Genomic DNA, 14,545 nt, shown 5'->3' with positions numbered 1-14,545 from the left:
TCCAAAACATTTTCACCTTCCTGAGGCTTTGTACCATTAAACACTAATTCTCCATTCCTTGTGTCCCCAGATTTTGGCACCCATCATTTTACTTTCTGTTTTTATGAATTTGACTACTCTAGGAACCTCATGTAAGTAGAATCATGTAATATTTATGCTTTTGTGTTGACAGATTTCACTTAGCCTAACGTCCCCCAGATTCATTCATGTTTTGGCATGTATCAAAATGTTTTACTTTTTAAAGGCCGAATAATATTTCAATGTATGTATATACCACATTTTGTTTACCCATTTAACTGTCAGTGGACACTTGGGTTGCTTCCAGATTTTCACTATGGTGAATAATGCTACTGTGAACATGGGTGTACAAATATCTCTTTGAGCCCCTGCTTTCAGTTCTTTGGGGTATACACCCAGAAGTAGAATTGCTAACCATACAGTCATATTGTTTTTAATATTTGAGGACTCTCCATTCTGTTTTCCACAGCAACTGTATCGTTTTCATCCCCATCAACCCTGCACAAGGGCTCTAGTTTCTCCACATTCTTGCCAACACTTCTGGTTTTTTGGGTAGTAAGCTTCCTCAATCAGTGTCCAAATATATTTTGACTAAGTGTATCGTCAAGCATATGATTGTCAAAATGCCAGTGCAGAGACTGGGGCGGTGCAGTGATCACAAGTGACCTTACTGAAGGTTGTTTTCTTAGGGCAGATTGTTATTATTTTAGAAAATACCTTTCTTTAGTACTGTGAGATGAGGCAGAGATATTCTTGTTAACTCATTTATTAGGTAATGAAGGGAACTGGCCATAGTCAACATGTCCGGGTACGTGGAAAATTCAGGACAGGTCTTCCAGGCCTTGTCCTCCTAGTTTAGTTCAAGGCCAACTGATAGATGGCCACTGAATTAAGGCTCTTCCTCTTCCAAGGTGAGGGTCATACCCTACTCTCTCCTCGCTTCAGCTTTAGCTAACATCTTCCCTCCATATGCTTCTTCATTCACTAAATCTTTCAACAAACACTGTCTCTTAAGAAGAAAGTAACTGAAGATTTGAACTTCTAGTTTACTTTTTAGTGGACAAGTACTGAATTATGCCTTCAGGAGCTCCAGCACTGTCTCTCTGGATACCAGAACCGGGAATGCAATCTTCAAGGTCAGTTCCCTCTTGCCCATCCCCAAGTGCTCTGCCCTAGGCACATGTCTCAGCCACAACCAGTTTGTTGGAAACTGAAGACATCATACGATAGGCTGGACTTTAAAAGCACCATCAGACAACACTGAACAGACAATATACATCATAAAACTATAAAGAACTATGAAAACAAAAAAAAAGCTAAGGAGACAAAAGAGACAGTCATTCCTTTTGCCTGGAAATTGATATTTAATGGGCTTTTTATTTTATTTAAAAGATTTTATTTATTTATCAGACAGAGATCACAAGCAGGCAGAGAGGCAGGCAGGGAGAGAGGCGGGAAGCAGGCTCCCTGCTGAGCAGAGAGCGGATTGCAGGGCTTGATCCCAGAACCCTGGGATCATGACCTGAGCCATAGGCGGAGGCTTTAACCCACTGAGCCACCCAGGTGCCCCTTAATGGGCCTTTTAAACTCAATGCTTTATTTCCCTATGATTGTAGTTATATCTTGGGAAGTAGTTTTTTCCTTCTCCCGTTAGGGTTTAAGATGCTAAGAAATGGCAGTGCTGAGGTGGCAGACTGAGGACTCTTCCCTGCCCCTAACAAAGACCCATTTCCTTCAAGGCTATGCTATAGTAGCTGGAAGATATATAACAAATTTTGAGCACTTACTCTGTGCTGGGCACACTTCTAGTCCTGTGACCTCATGAAAGTCATCCAACTAGATCTAAAGACAGACACTACTTCCATTGATCACAGGAGCACACAAAGCTACCTGTCTTTGAAGACCCTGCCAGGAAGTTAAAGAAAATTTCTCCCAGGCTTTTTTTTTTTTTTTAACTTCTACCTCCAATCTGCTGACTCTTGCTCACCATACTCTTAAGAAAGGATGGGACACAAGGGCTGTGTGTCTAGATCGTCTGTCTACAACCCCAGAGGTTGGGTAGCTTTGGAGACATGTTCATGGTTAAGGAGGATGGTCCTCTGCCCTCAGATCACAGCCAGAAAGACTGGGCCCCAGTCAATTAAAACGTTTAATTTCATTTTCTTGTGTATATTGCTTCTGCCCCAGACTTCTTTCTTCCTCTCTATTTTAAAGTGTTAAGAGCTAAGGTTAGGTGGATTTCTGTAAATAGAGGTTTTGTTTGGGTTGTGGGACCATGTGTGCTTTGGATTTTTCTTCTTCATTTTCCTTCATGAGATTTAAATTTTTTCATGACAAAAGTATTTAAAAAATCTATGTACCCACTTAAAAAATTACTCTTTGTTTCTGTCATACTGAGCATTTGTTATATGGAAAAAATTCAAGGATGCCACCACCAAAACACACACATGAGAAGCAGTGTATTCTGTAGTGAAGGGTCATTTTCTGGAGTCACACTGCTTGAGGCTAGCATACTTGCTAGCTAACCTTGGGCAAAGCCTGAATTTTTTGTGTGTGTTCCCATATATATGCCTATCATAGGGTAACTGTGAAAATAAAAATAATCCACGTGAAGTGCTTAGGGGAATACTTAACTTAGCAGTACTCAGGTGTTAGCTACTGGCAGCAACAGTTGAAAATGGAAAGGTGGTTAAAATCCCTGTACTTGCAAATCAGATAGCTGATACTCAAAAGTAAATGAAAAAAAAAATTAAATGATAGTCACTGCATTTGGGTGATGTTATCTTAGAAAATGAAACTTGTTGATTAAATATCTTAGGGAAGGAGAACCTGGGTGGCTCAGTTGGTTAAGCAACTACCTTCAGCTCAGGTCATGATTCTGGAGTCCCCGGATTGAGTCCACATCAGGCTCCCTGCTCCGCAGGGAGTCTGCTTCTCCTGCTGACCTCTCTCCTCTCATGCTCTCTCTCTCTCAAATAAATAAATAAAATCTTTAAAATAAATAAATAAATATCTTAGGAAATAGCGTACTGCGTGTTACTCAAACTGTACTTACTGGGCCCCCAAATTTACTATGGAAACATGCATGTCTCTATTCCATATATGAACACGGTCTCAAAAGCTAACATAAACCAGAAGCTCCAAACCCCAAAAGGGTCAGTTCTGTTTCTCTAAATGTTAGGACCGATTTCCTTCTTTAAAGATTTTTTTTTAAATTTGTAAGTCATCTCTATACCCAACATGGGGCTCAAACCCATAACCCTGAGGTCAAGAGTTGCATGTTCCAAGGACTGAGCCAGCCAGGAGCCCCTGGACTTATTTTCTAAAATAGGTTTTTTGGTCCAGTGTTCCCAGAAACCTAACTGACAGAATGGAGATGGGAAATTCAGACTTGCAGTTCAGTCTCCACTTTATTACTAATTCAACCAGCTGCCTTTCAGTCAGTCAAATTCCGAGACATTCCCTCAAACATAAAATGCGAAGAACCGTTTGCTTTCTTATTTCAAAGATGGCGGAAAAAGCATACACAACTCACAGATCTGAGGGAAGAGTTTATATCAAACTAGGTATTAGCAGCCTGTACTCCTGGGCTGCCCTCCTCACAGCATGACCAATTATAAAATGCTTACCTTATGTCCTTGCTCATCCTGTTCTCTCCTCTTTATTCTCATTACTGTGTGGTTAGTTCCTAATCCCATAGACTTTGAGTGTGAATCAAATTTTGAGTATGAAGAAAAGGAATCAAAACACTGCCATCATGGGGCACCTGGGTGCCTCAGTCGGTTGAGTGTCTGACTCTTGATTTCGGCTCAGGTCACGATCTCAGGGTCGTGAGACGGAGGCCTGTGTGGGGCTCCTCACTCAGGCGGGGAGTCTGCCTTTTTCTCTCTCCCTCTCTCTCTCTGCCCCTCCCCCACCCCCACTCTCTCTCAGATAAATAAATCTTTAAACAAAACAAAATAGTACCGTTACACAATGAAATGCTTCAAAGTGTAGGTGATAGTGAGTCAATTTGACTAGGCCACGGCGTGTCCAAATATCTGGTCAGACATCATTCTGGGTGTTTCTGTGAGGGTGTTTTTGGATGAGATTCACACTGAAATCAGTAGATGGAGTATAGCAGATTATCCTCCATAAATATAAAAGGGCCTCATCCAGTCAGTTGAGGGCCTGAAGAGAACAAAAGACGGACCCTCTTTTGAGTGACAGAGAATTCTCCTGGGTCATGGCTTTCAAGCTGGAATTATCAGCTCCTCCAGCCTACCAGCTCTGAGACTCGAACTGGAACATCCAGTTTGCATGTTGGACTCGCCAGCCTCCATAACCGCACGAAACAATTCCTTATAATAAATCCCCTTACGTATGTATCTCCTCTTAGTTGTGTTTCCTTGGAGAATCCTAATACAGAGCAGTACCGTTACATACTGAAACCCTGCAGATTAAATTTAAGAGGATTCAAATTATGCTTGAAAACCAGACAGAAGGCAGGGTTTCTCTACCAATGAAGGCCATATATAGATATATTTTTGAGTCTCAGGTATTTATGGCCGAAGCAAAAATACATGTAGTACTTTCCAACACATACCATTTTCTAGTGGCTTCCTACCTACTCCAACGTGCACCTTTGGGGATTACTTGGCTTTCATAAATGAGTCACTTACATAGCTAAAGCTTCTTCAGGAGGGTACCGTGACCCAAGAGGGTAAAGGAGAAAAGGGCACTGAGGTTTGTCTCCTTGGGCAAACTGCCAATGGATCTTATAGAATACCATGGAGACATTTATACCTTCTAACCACAGCCTGAGATCAGGTCAAAAGCAGACTACTGCTTACAAAAGGCAACAGCAGACAGGAAAAGCCTCATGTTAGATGGGACAGTGTCCTGAGGACAGATGACAAACCACTTAAAGACGAGTTAAATCTGGAGATGATAGGACAGAGAAAAATTTTTTTAAAGATTTTAGTTATTTTAGAGAGAGAGAGAACGTGCAAGAGAGATCACTAGCAGAGGGAGAGCACAAGTGTGGGGAGACGCAGACTCTCTCCATAGCAGGGAGCCCAATGTGGACTTTGATCCTAGGACTCTGGGATCATGACCTGAGCCGAAGGCAGCCACTTAACTGAGCCACTCAGGCACCCCTGGAGATGATAGAACAAAATGAGGAAGCCAAACATATCTTAGTAATAGCTAAGGCAAATGAATTTGGGAAATCATCTGGGGAGTAATTCTGGCTCATTAGTACTAAGTAAAAAAAGAGCAAATACAACACTTAGTGCAGAGGGGCCTTCCTTGACCCGTGGTCTCTTTTTCTCTGCTTGTTTGGTCACTCAGCTATTCTGTTCAAAGTCCAAAGACAGGGCAGGGATGCTTGGGTGTCTCAGTGGGTTGAACGTCTGACTCTTTATAATCTTGTCATAATCTCAGGGTCCTGGGATCAAGCCCCACACCAGGCTCTACACCCGGTGGGGTCTGCTTGAGGATTCTTCCCACCCCCTCTTAGCTTCCTCTCTCATATAAATAAATAAATCTTGATTTTTTTTTTTTTAAAGTCCAAAGCCAGGGCAGTCATAATCCTACAGCTCTGTTCTCCACCTTTCCTTGGGTCTCTTAAAAACACTCTGCGGGAAATGCTTGTTTTCTTTTTGTCCAAAGACCAGATGAGTGGCTGGAGGGGCGTCCTGTCTGAAACATGGAACCTTCTCTAGGGAAGGGCCACAACAACATTCATGTCCCAAACAGTTATACCAAGACGTAGCATCCAAATAACAGGATATAGTTATTTTTTGTATAATTGTATTCCTAATCACGTAAATATTTCCTCTTTTTAAATTTTTTTTTTTATTTTTTAAAGATTTTATTTATTTATTTGTCAGATAGAGAGAGAGCGAGAGCGAGCACAGGCAGAGAGAGTGGCAGGCAGAGACAGAGAGAGAAGCAGGCTCCCTGCTGAGCAAGGAGCCCGATGTGGGACTCGATCCCAGGACGCTGGGATCATGACCTGAGCCGAAGGCAGCTGCTTAACCAACTGAGCCACCCAGGCGTCCCTCCCTCTTTTTTTTTTTTTTTTAAATCTTCAATTGCTTTCCCTTTTTTTAATGGATAGAGACATAAAGAGGAATTAGTTATATTTCAATTTTTTCCTTAATTAGTTTTAGCCCTATAATGGTCACCACTTACGAGAGAAAATCCAGAACGACCAGCAATGCTTGAAAAGGCAGGTAAATCCTGAGTCAGCACACAGAAAAAGAAAACATATTCAATTTCCCACAATGGTCACATTTCCAAGCAGTATTTGGAATGTCATATCAAGTACTGAATTAGTATTAGGCAATTGATACCAGTAAATTAATAGATAGAATAACATTTACCTTCATTTTTTAAGAAGGTATTTTAAAAATAGGGGTACCTGGGTGGCTTCGTTGGTTAAGCATCTGCCTTTGGCTCAGATCATGATCCCAGAGTCCTAGGATCGAGTTCTGCATCAGGCTCCTTGCTTAGTGGGGAGCCTGCTTCTCCCTCTCCCTTTGCCTGCTGCTCTGCCTACTTATGCTCTCTCTGTCAAATAAAGAAATAAAATCTTAAAAAAAAATTAGATAATAAATAAATAATAAAGTCTCCATTTCCCTAATACTCTTAAATTATCAGCATAAAGTAGCACTTTAGTAAACTCACATTAAAAGCCAATAACCACCATGAATACAAGACTTATTTTACCTTTATTTGTGACTCTGCAGAGGTTTAAACCAGTAAATAAAAATCAATTTTCTTTTCACATAAAGGAAATTTGCTTTCCACTCTTATTTTCAGAATCATTGTAATAAAAACCTATTTGAAAAGGGTAATACAAAAGAGAACTTCAAGGTCTTAAAACACTGTGCAAAAGTTAGAAACGGGGGGTGCCTGGGTGGCTCAGTCGTTGAGCGTCTGCCTTCAGCTCAGGTCATGATCCCAGGGTCCTGGAATCGAGCCCTGCGTCAGGCTCCCTGCTCAGTGGGAAGCCTGCTTCTCCCTCTCCCTTTCCCACTCCCCCTGCTTGTGTTCCCTCTCTCGCTGTGTCTCCCTCTGTCAAATAATAAATAAAATCTTAAAAAAAAAAAAAGCAACTGGCATTAAAAACAGACCAACCAACCAACCACTGAAGGCCTGGCTCCTGTTTTCTTTCTCATATTTGGCTTCTGATCATTCGCTTAGGAGAGTAGTTTCCAAAGTCTGGGGTGTATCAGAATCACCTGGAGAGCAAACAGAGCAGAGAGAGAAACCCAGGATCATTTACACAGGGAATGCCTGGGTCTCTGCATCTTTCCTAAATTCTCCAGCAATGTCTTCCAAACCAGGCTGGTCAAATGACCCAGGTAGGTTTAAAAAACAACCACAGATATATTCCCACACCACGCCCCTGGAAATTTTGATTCAGTAGGCTTGAGTTTTGGACCCAGAAATCTTAAAATGTACACATTTGATTTTTAAAAAATTTTAACAAACTTCCCAGGTGGTTCTGATAAGTCTGATTCGGGAACCACTTATTTAGGACAATGTATTTAAAGTAAGGGTCTTTCAAAGAACTCTAGGACTCTGAGTTCACGAAGAATATTCATAACCTTGGGTGGGTTATAAATCACCATCCTGTGAGAATTCAACAAATGAAGCTGTCTAGAAGTGATTTGATACTAAAAACCCTACCCGATTTAGCACTTAAATTGCTTAATGATTTTCTGTCTGTCTACTCTCCCCACTCAGGCAAAGGTCTGCACATAAAATGCGTTTCCTATGGCTGGTAAGTGGTAGGCACCAACGTGCTCAGAAGGAAGTGGCCCCGCAGGATTTTGTCCTGTTAACCTCTCCCTCTTCCATTCAGACTCCCAGGGCTGTAAAGAACAGATCTATTTCAGGGCACCACTGCCCAGCGATGTCACCTGCAGCCTTAGGCATCAAGACATCAACCCTGAAACCTTGTGAACCCTGCTCCCACCCCACTGGTAGGAAGATACTAGAAAACCCTAATGGGACAATTGTTTCTTTGGGGAAAGAAAGGCTCTCATCACACACCACAGATAGTTTAAAAGCTTGACTATTCTTGAAGCCAAGACAAGAGAAAGCCAATTATGACTTTAGACGCTTCAAAAATGGTGTGACTTTTGGGTTACCTCCTGTGACCCAGGACCCATGGGTATCCAGACCCACTCCTTGTCTGTCTTAGAATCAAGAGGTTTAAATTCAAAGTCCAAGACAGAAAGAATCTGAAAGCAATAATCTACACTGAATTTGGGAAATGCCCTTTGTTCTCATTTTCCTCGAAATCTGAAGTCCGATAAGACCGAGATACCCACATACATCAAATGGAAAAAGAAATGCAAAAACAGGTGGGAATTAGGATCCTTAAAACACAGGTGCTGATCTCTAGTGCTCCCCACAACACCCTAGATCACAAATTGAGGGATGAGGTGATCTTCTTTATACAGAAGGTACTGAGCCCCGGGAGCCAGCAGCAAGCAGGAGCTTGCGGACAGATGCAGAAATGCACAGGAGTCCCGGGTCTTTCCTTAGTGACGATGGTCCTCCTTCTGGACAGCTTGCAGGAGACAGTTCAAATGTACTTAACAAGATTGCTGGGTGGGCATCTGAAGAGAAGAGGTGGAAAGACCTGCTAAACGTAAGAAGGAAAACAAGCCAGACGCTATCAGCAGCAGGCCCCGCTGGAGGTGGGCTTGGTCTGTAGATTGATATAGTCCCCTTGGGTGGATAAAGACATATCTTCTCTGGAATTGCTCATCATCTTCTCAATGAGGACTCTAAAAAATAAAGAGACAGAAGACGGATTAACAAATGGATAGAACAGAGGGAGAAATGATAGACCTTATCTTATCGCCAGACGGCATGCAGTCAAGCCATGAGGTTTAAATGCCCCTCTGTCCCCCGTTGTCTCAGGGGAAAGGAGAGCACCCTTGACCGTCAGAAGCTGACATTCCAGGGGCTCAGTCTGCTCTGGTTTGCTCAGGAAAAGGAAAGAAGGTCCCGGGGCACGGCCGCAGAAGGCGGGTAAATCTGCGTGCCTAACCCCAGAACAACACGAGCTACTCACCTCATGGCCTCATTAATATTTTTGTTCTCCTTGACTGATGTTTCTGTCCAGCCTGTGAAACCATTCTCTTTACTGAACCGGTCAACCTGGTCTCTGCTCACTGCCCAAGGGGACAGGTCACACTGGCAAAGAGAGTACATAAAAGGCAACACCATAAACTTCCGGGGAAGAGGAACACTGCTCAGATGCTTCTGGATGCAAAACCTTTCCGCCAGTGGCTGAGAACACCGGCATCTAAAATCTGGCCAACATTCTTCCCAAAGAAAGTCCCAGCATCCCTTGAAAGAAGGTAGAGATGACTTTGTCACCTTGAGAAGGGGAAATGGATGCCCGGAATAGGAGAGCCTTTTAGACATGCTTACTCTCCGACCGCAGAGAGAGGCCAGGGCCCATTTTCCTAGATTGACCACATACTTTGTTGGCCAAGAGCAGGCAGGGCACCGGCTCTCCGTTAGGCAGGGTGAGCTTGCTGTCCAAGTCCTGTTTCCATCTCTGGCTATTGCTGAAAGTCGTGGCGTTGGTAACGTCAAACATAATAACGCAGGCTGACGCATCCCGATAGTATAGTCGAGTCATGGAGGTGAAACGCTCCTGCCCTGGGAAGAAAGGAGGGAGCCCTTGAGCAGGTAATACTGAGAACCAGTCTCAGAACCCCCTCCGACACCCTGCCCTTTCTACCTTCCTTGTGGGGGAGGGCAGTATGCGCTGTGGCTGAGTCCAGACCGCCCAAGTCCAAGTCCCTGCTCTGTCATTTACTACCTGTATGACTTTGGGCAAGGGAAGCTTCAGACTTCTCATCTGTAGAGTGGGGATAGAGGCAGTAGCTTTCCTCTCAAGGTTGTGATGAGGATTAATGAGTCACTGAATGTCAAATGCTCAGGAAAGTGCTTGGCACATGGTAAAAAAAAGTCACCTGTTGTTATTATTGTTTCTATTTTCTGGGGATCTTCTTTCTCCCCCAGGTCAGCTGAAACGCCGGAAAAACACCCTCCCTCGGCTCTGAGAGCACCCACCTATGGTCTGGACAATCTACCGCCTTGCCGGCCATTCCGCCCACAGAGAGATGGCTCGACATTTATCCAGGGCAAAACATCCACAGAAAATATCTACAAACACTCTCCCTCCGCCACAACTCAACCATTCCAGCTCCAGAAAAACACCTTCTCGTTGTGGGACGCCTGGGTGGCTCAGGTGGCTGAGCCTTCCGCTCAGGTCATGATCCCAGGACCCCCCATCGGGCTCCCTGCCCAGTGGGGAGTCTTGTCTCTCTGTCCCTTCACCCCTCTCCCCACTCATGCACGCTCTCTCTCAAACAAATAAATAAAATCTTCAGAACAAAACAAAACAAAAAAACCTTCTGGTTTTGTTACCCCCCTTTTTCTGAGAGCTTTTGCTGATTAAACCAAAATGTCTTCCCTTGTTCCTATCCCGTCTCCCCAGCCTACCTGCAATATCCCATAGCTGGAGCCTCACCATCTCGGAGTCAGACCACTGCAGAACCTTCAGAGCAAAATCCACTGAAAATACATGTACAATTGAATAAAATTTACCTTTAAAAAAATCCGTGAGTAAACTCAGATCAAATACGCAGTTACAACCCTAGAGACACACAACTCTGATCCCATGTATCTATTTATTTTTAGGCTCTCAATGGGTTGAGATAAACCCACAGAAAGGCTTTTAAGAGTGGAACAGACAATTCTCTCTTTTTAAAACATTGTTATTTTTAAAGTGAACTCTACCTCTAGTGTGGGGTTTGAACTCATGACCCCAAGATCAAGATTTGCATGGTCTTCTGACTGAGGAAGCCAGGTGCCTCCAGGGACCGCTAGCACAGATAATTCATTACCGCTCTCTGAAGGGGTCCTCAGCGTTTACTCTCTCGACAAACCAATGTATTTGATACTACTTGTCTCTAAGGCTGGGGTTAGGAGGGTGGAAGCAATTATGAAAACAACTCCTGATCTCAAGTGAAACAGTTTCTGGAAGGTCTAGGGGGGTTTTCTAGGGGAAGGGATGATAGGGCAAAAGGGGGAAATGAGGTTAAGTGTGGTGGCTTTTGTATCTTCCACATTCAATTTCACTGTTGGTTTCTAATCCAATTGTATTATGAGAAAAACACTGGGGGAATTCTACACCCTCCACAAGGCTGTAGGGATTACTCTGGGTGGGAATAGGGTCAAGGGAACAGGTCCCAGAGGATTCCAAGGAAGATGACACCGTATGGAGGGTGCTTGAGAGCTGTGCTCCAATGCTGAGACTCCAGAAGCTAAGCCTGAAAGAGTATGCCACAGGGACAATCTTTTGAGGAGAGAAACAGAAGAACTTCCCAGAATTGGAAACACATTTTTCCATATCTGTGACAGAAATGAAAGCTAGGGGAAATTTAGAATAAACACTGAAAAAAAAAATTAGCCAGAGCCATTATTCTTTACTAAAGGAAAACTAGAGCCATTGCTGAAAACTAATTAGTGAAACACTTTTAACCAAACCCATGAAATGAGAGCCCTCCTATTACTGAGGAGTTTGGGGCAGAATGGTAGGGAAATCCTAAATGTTGCTGGATGTTTTCATTGCAATGTTCATGCTTGTTAATTTTTAAATTAAATTTAATTAATTTAATTCCCTAAGGAACCATCTTCAAAATTTACATTAGTGTAGGTTTTTTTCCTTAAAAAAGGTTCTCTTAATGTTTGTTAACTCTCCCCTTTTGCCAACTCTTCCCAACTAAAGACCTTAACAAAAAGGCAGTTCTACTTCTGGGAAAGACAAAAAGTTGAGCCCAAGGCTGTCCCTAGAAAGAAATGAATGAACTTGGTGTTCCCTTCCTTCCCGCCGCACGCATCCCCTCCCCCCCCCCCCCCCCCCGCAGCTTGAGAGAAAGGGGGGTGGGAAGACAGGTCGGATACCTTGAATAATTTCTAGCTGTCTTTATTTTAAGCAATCCATGGACAAAAATACACACAGCTCATCAGCCTTGGTGAGCATTAGAGATAGTGCGGCTCAGGGACTCTCCCACGCAGGCATCCCCCAAACAAAGGGAGGCTCCTTAAGGCCAGACGACGCCTTCCTGTTCCTTCATCAGCTACCTGTGAGATGCGGGTCGAGGGCCCCAGCTGGCACTCAACCAGGCCTCCCCGAGGGGGTCCCAGCGGCCTCGGCTGATCGCAGAGATTTGCGGGTGACCGCTTGGAAGGCTACGGGAGACCTGAGTTCAGGGTGCCCCCGAGAAACGCAATCACTGTGTATTTCCTCAACCTCCCGACCCCACTCCTCCTCTTCACACCTTCGCCCAGTCCCTCTCCAGGCGGTCAGCTCCGACTGCGTGGACCTCATCGGGGGAACCCAAGAGAAACGTGCAAATCGAACACCGGCAAGTACTCCCTCCAGGCTCCCGGACACCTACTTCCTGAGCCGAGTAAGGACCCGAGGCCACCGAGCCCCCGGCGGGCTCCTCACCCGCTGGGGTCCACCCCGCCCCGCGGCGACGTCTCACCTCCCACCGTGGACTTGTAGTGTTTGCTGAAGCTGTCCTGCGAGTACCGCTGCACGAGCGACGTCTTGCCCACCGCGGCGTCCCCCACCACCAGCACTTTGAACAGGTGATCGCGGCCGCCCATGGCTGGCGGGCCGGACGGGTGAAGGAGGCGGCGGGGTGGGTGGGTGAGGAGGTGGGTGTGGAGGGAGTCGTCTGTTTTAACCCCTTCGGCTCCGGACCCCCTACAAACTGAAGTTCGGCATTGCAGCCCACCGCCGGTTGGGGCTGCTCTGACGAGAAAAAAGAAAGGGAAACTTCGCACTCAGCCTTTACGCGCTTCCTCCCCGCGCGGCCTCAGCCTGGGTGGGGCCCAGGGCCGGACCTCCGAGCCCCGGGACTGTTTGCACCTTTCCCCCCCCACGCCACCCCGCCCGGCTGCCGAGAAATGGGACCCGACGCCGCGGTGCCTCGCCCATCGGGACTTCCCCGGAGCGGTGCCCGGGGCGACTGAAGCCGGGGCCAGGTCATTTCACAGTCGGGGTCAGATGATGGGGTCTTCCCCGCCCGACACAAACCAAATTCGGGGGAAAGAGCGGCTCACGCTTGGATTCCCGGGACCCTGGACCGCCTCAGGCTGCGCGGTCCCAGTTCTCCGCACGCGTCACGAGCGGGGTAGCTTGGAGCACTACGTTTCCCAGGTTACCATGCGGCGAAGAGATCTAGAAGAGTGCAGAAATTCGCCGCGAGGCCACTTGGGAAATGTAGTTTATGACCTACCCCCAAAATCTACACCTAATTTCAAGGCTTTCAAACTCCTTCGACGGTTCGAAATCTTATTTTAAAGTCATTCTGTTATAGAAGGATCCTTTGGAGGCTCTTTGTTCCACATGATTTCACCTGCCTGAATCCTTCTCCAGATTGATTTCTCATGATCTTTAAAGGTTTTATGGAACTGAGGCGCCTGGGTGGCTCAGTTGGTTGGGCCATTGCCTTTGGCTCCGGTGGTAATCCCGGTTGGTGATCCCGGAGTCGTGGGATCGAGTCCCTTGTTCGGCTCCCTGCTCTGCCCTCTGACCTTCTCCCCTCTCACGCTCTCTCTCACTCTTTCTCTCTCTCTCTCAAATAAATAAATAAAATCTTTTTTTTTTAAAATAAAGGTTTTATGGAACTAAGATTAAAAATTATTCCATAGGTTCCACAAATTATTCTACTAACAGAAACTCAAGCCTCATCCTTCATGCTCCTAGCGAAGTCCATTTGCTATTACTTTAATATATTTATTTATGTATGTATCTTTAAATTTTATTATATATTTATTTATTTGTATATTTATTATATATTAATATTATATATATTTATATTATTTGTATATTTATATATTTATTTATATATTTTTATTTATATTTACTTTAATTACTTTAAGATAGACAAGCCCAGGATCCTATGAATATGAAGGTTAGCTCTTTTATTTGCCATATGACCCAGTATCAGTCAGGTTCAGGAACATTTGATCAAGAGACTGACCCTTAGGAAATCTCATGCCATTAAATGTCAGTTATTATCATTTGGTAACTGGCCACAGGAGTAAAGGTAGAAAACAAAAGACAGTTCCTCATTCTCACTTCCACCATTCCTAGCCTATCCTTTGGGCTGGATGGAAGTCGACTAGAGCACACGGAGAGACCTCGTCCGTCTGTTGGTGCTGTTGCTCATAAATAATGATTAATCTATAGTTTTGCAATGACTTAAATTTTTCAGCCCATAATTTTTCTGACCTGTCCTATCGTTAGTTGAAGAGTTAAGGGGACATGAGTTTCATGGCAGGCAAAATAGCTCCGTTCTCTGGGCTGTTGCCCCGGAGGAGAAGAGAAAACAAGGCTCTGGGAAACACAGCTCTGCCCAGGTCTCTTGATAGAGAGTCTATAACTTATACCCTGGGAGGAAAGAGCATTGGCATGGTTCTCAAGGTA

General features: G+C 44.6%; 1 protein-coding gene across 1 annotated transcript; it reads right to left on the bottom strand.

The window, feature by feature from the left end:
* Positions 1-6,721: 6,721 nt before the first annotated feature.
* Positions 6,722-12,717, bottom strand: RAB29 (RAB29, member RAS oncogene family; the record flags this gene model as incomplete). Its single annotated transcript, XM_080824425.1, has 5 exons — positions 6,722-8,807; positions 9,098-9,219; positions 9,512-9,693; positions 10,543-10,614; positions 12,594-12,717. 5 exons carry the CDS (start codon positions 12,715-12,717, stop codon positions 8,696-8,698), a joined length of 612 nt encoding a protein of 203 aa, XP_080680551.1. The 3' UTR covers positions 6,722-8,695.
* Between the last annotated feature and the right edge of the window lie 1,828 nt (positions 12,718-14,545).

Source organism: Martes martes (genome assembly GCF_963455335.1).
Source record: "Martes martes genome assembly, chromosome: 15".
Classification (NCBI taxonomy): Eukaryota; Metazoa; Chordata; class Mammalia; order Carnivora; family Mustelidae; genus Martes; species Martes martes.
This window is presented reverse-complemented; position numbering and strand designations above follow the sequence as displayed.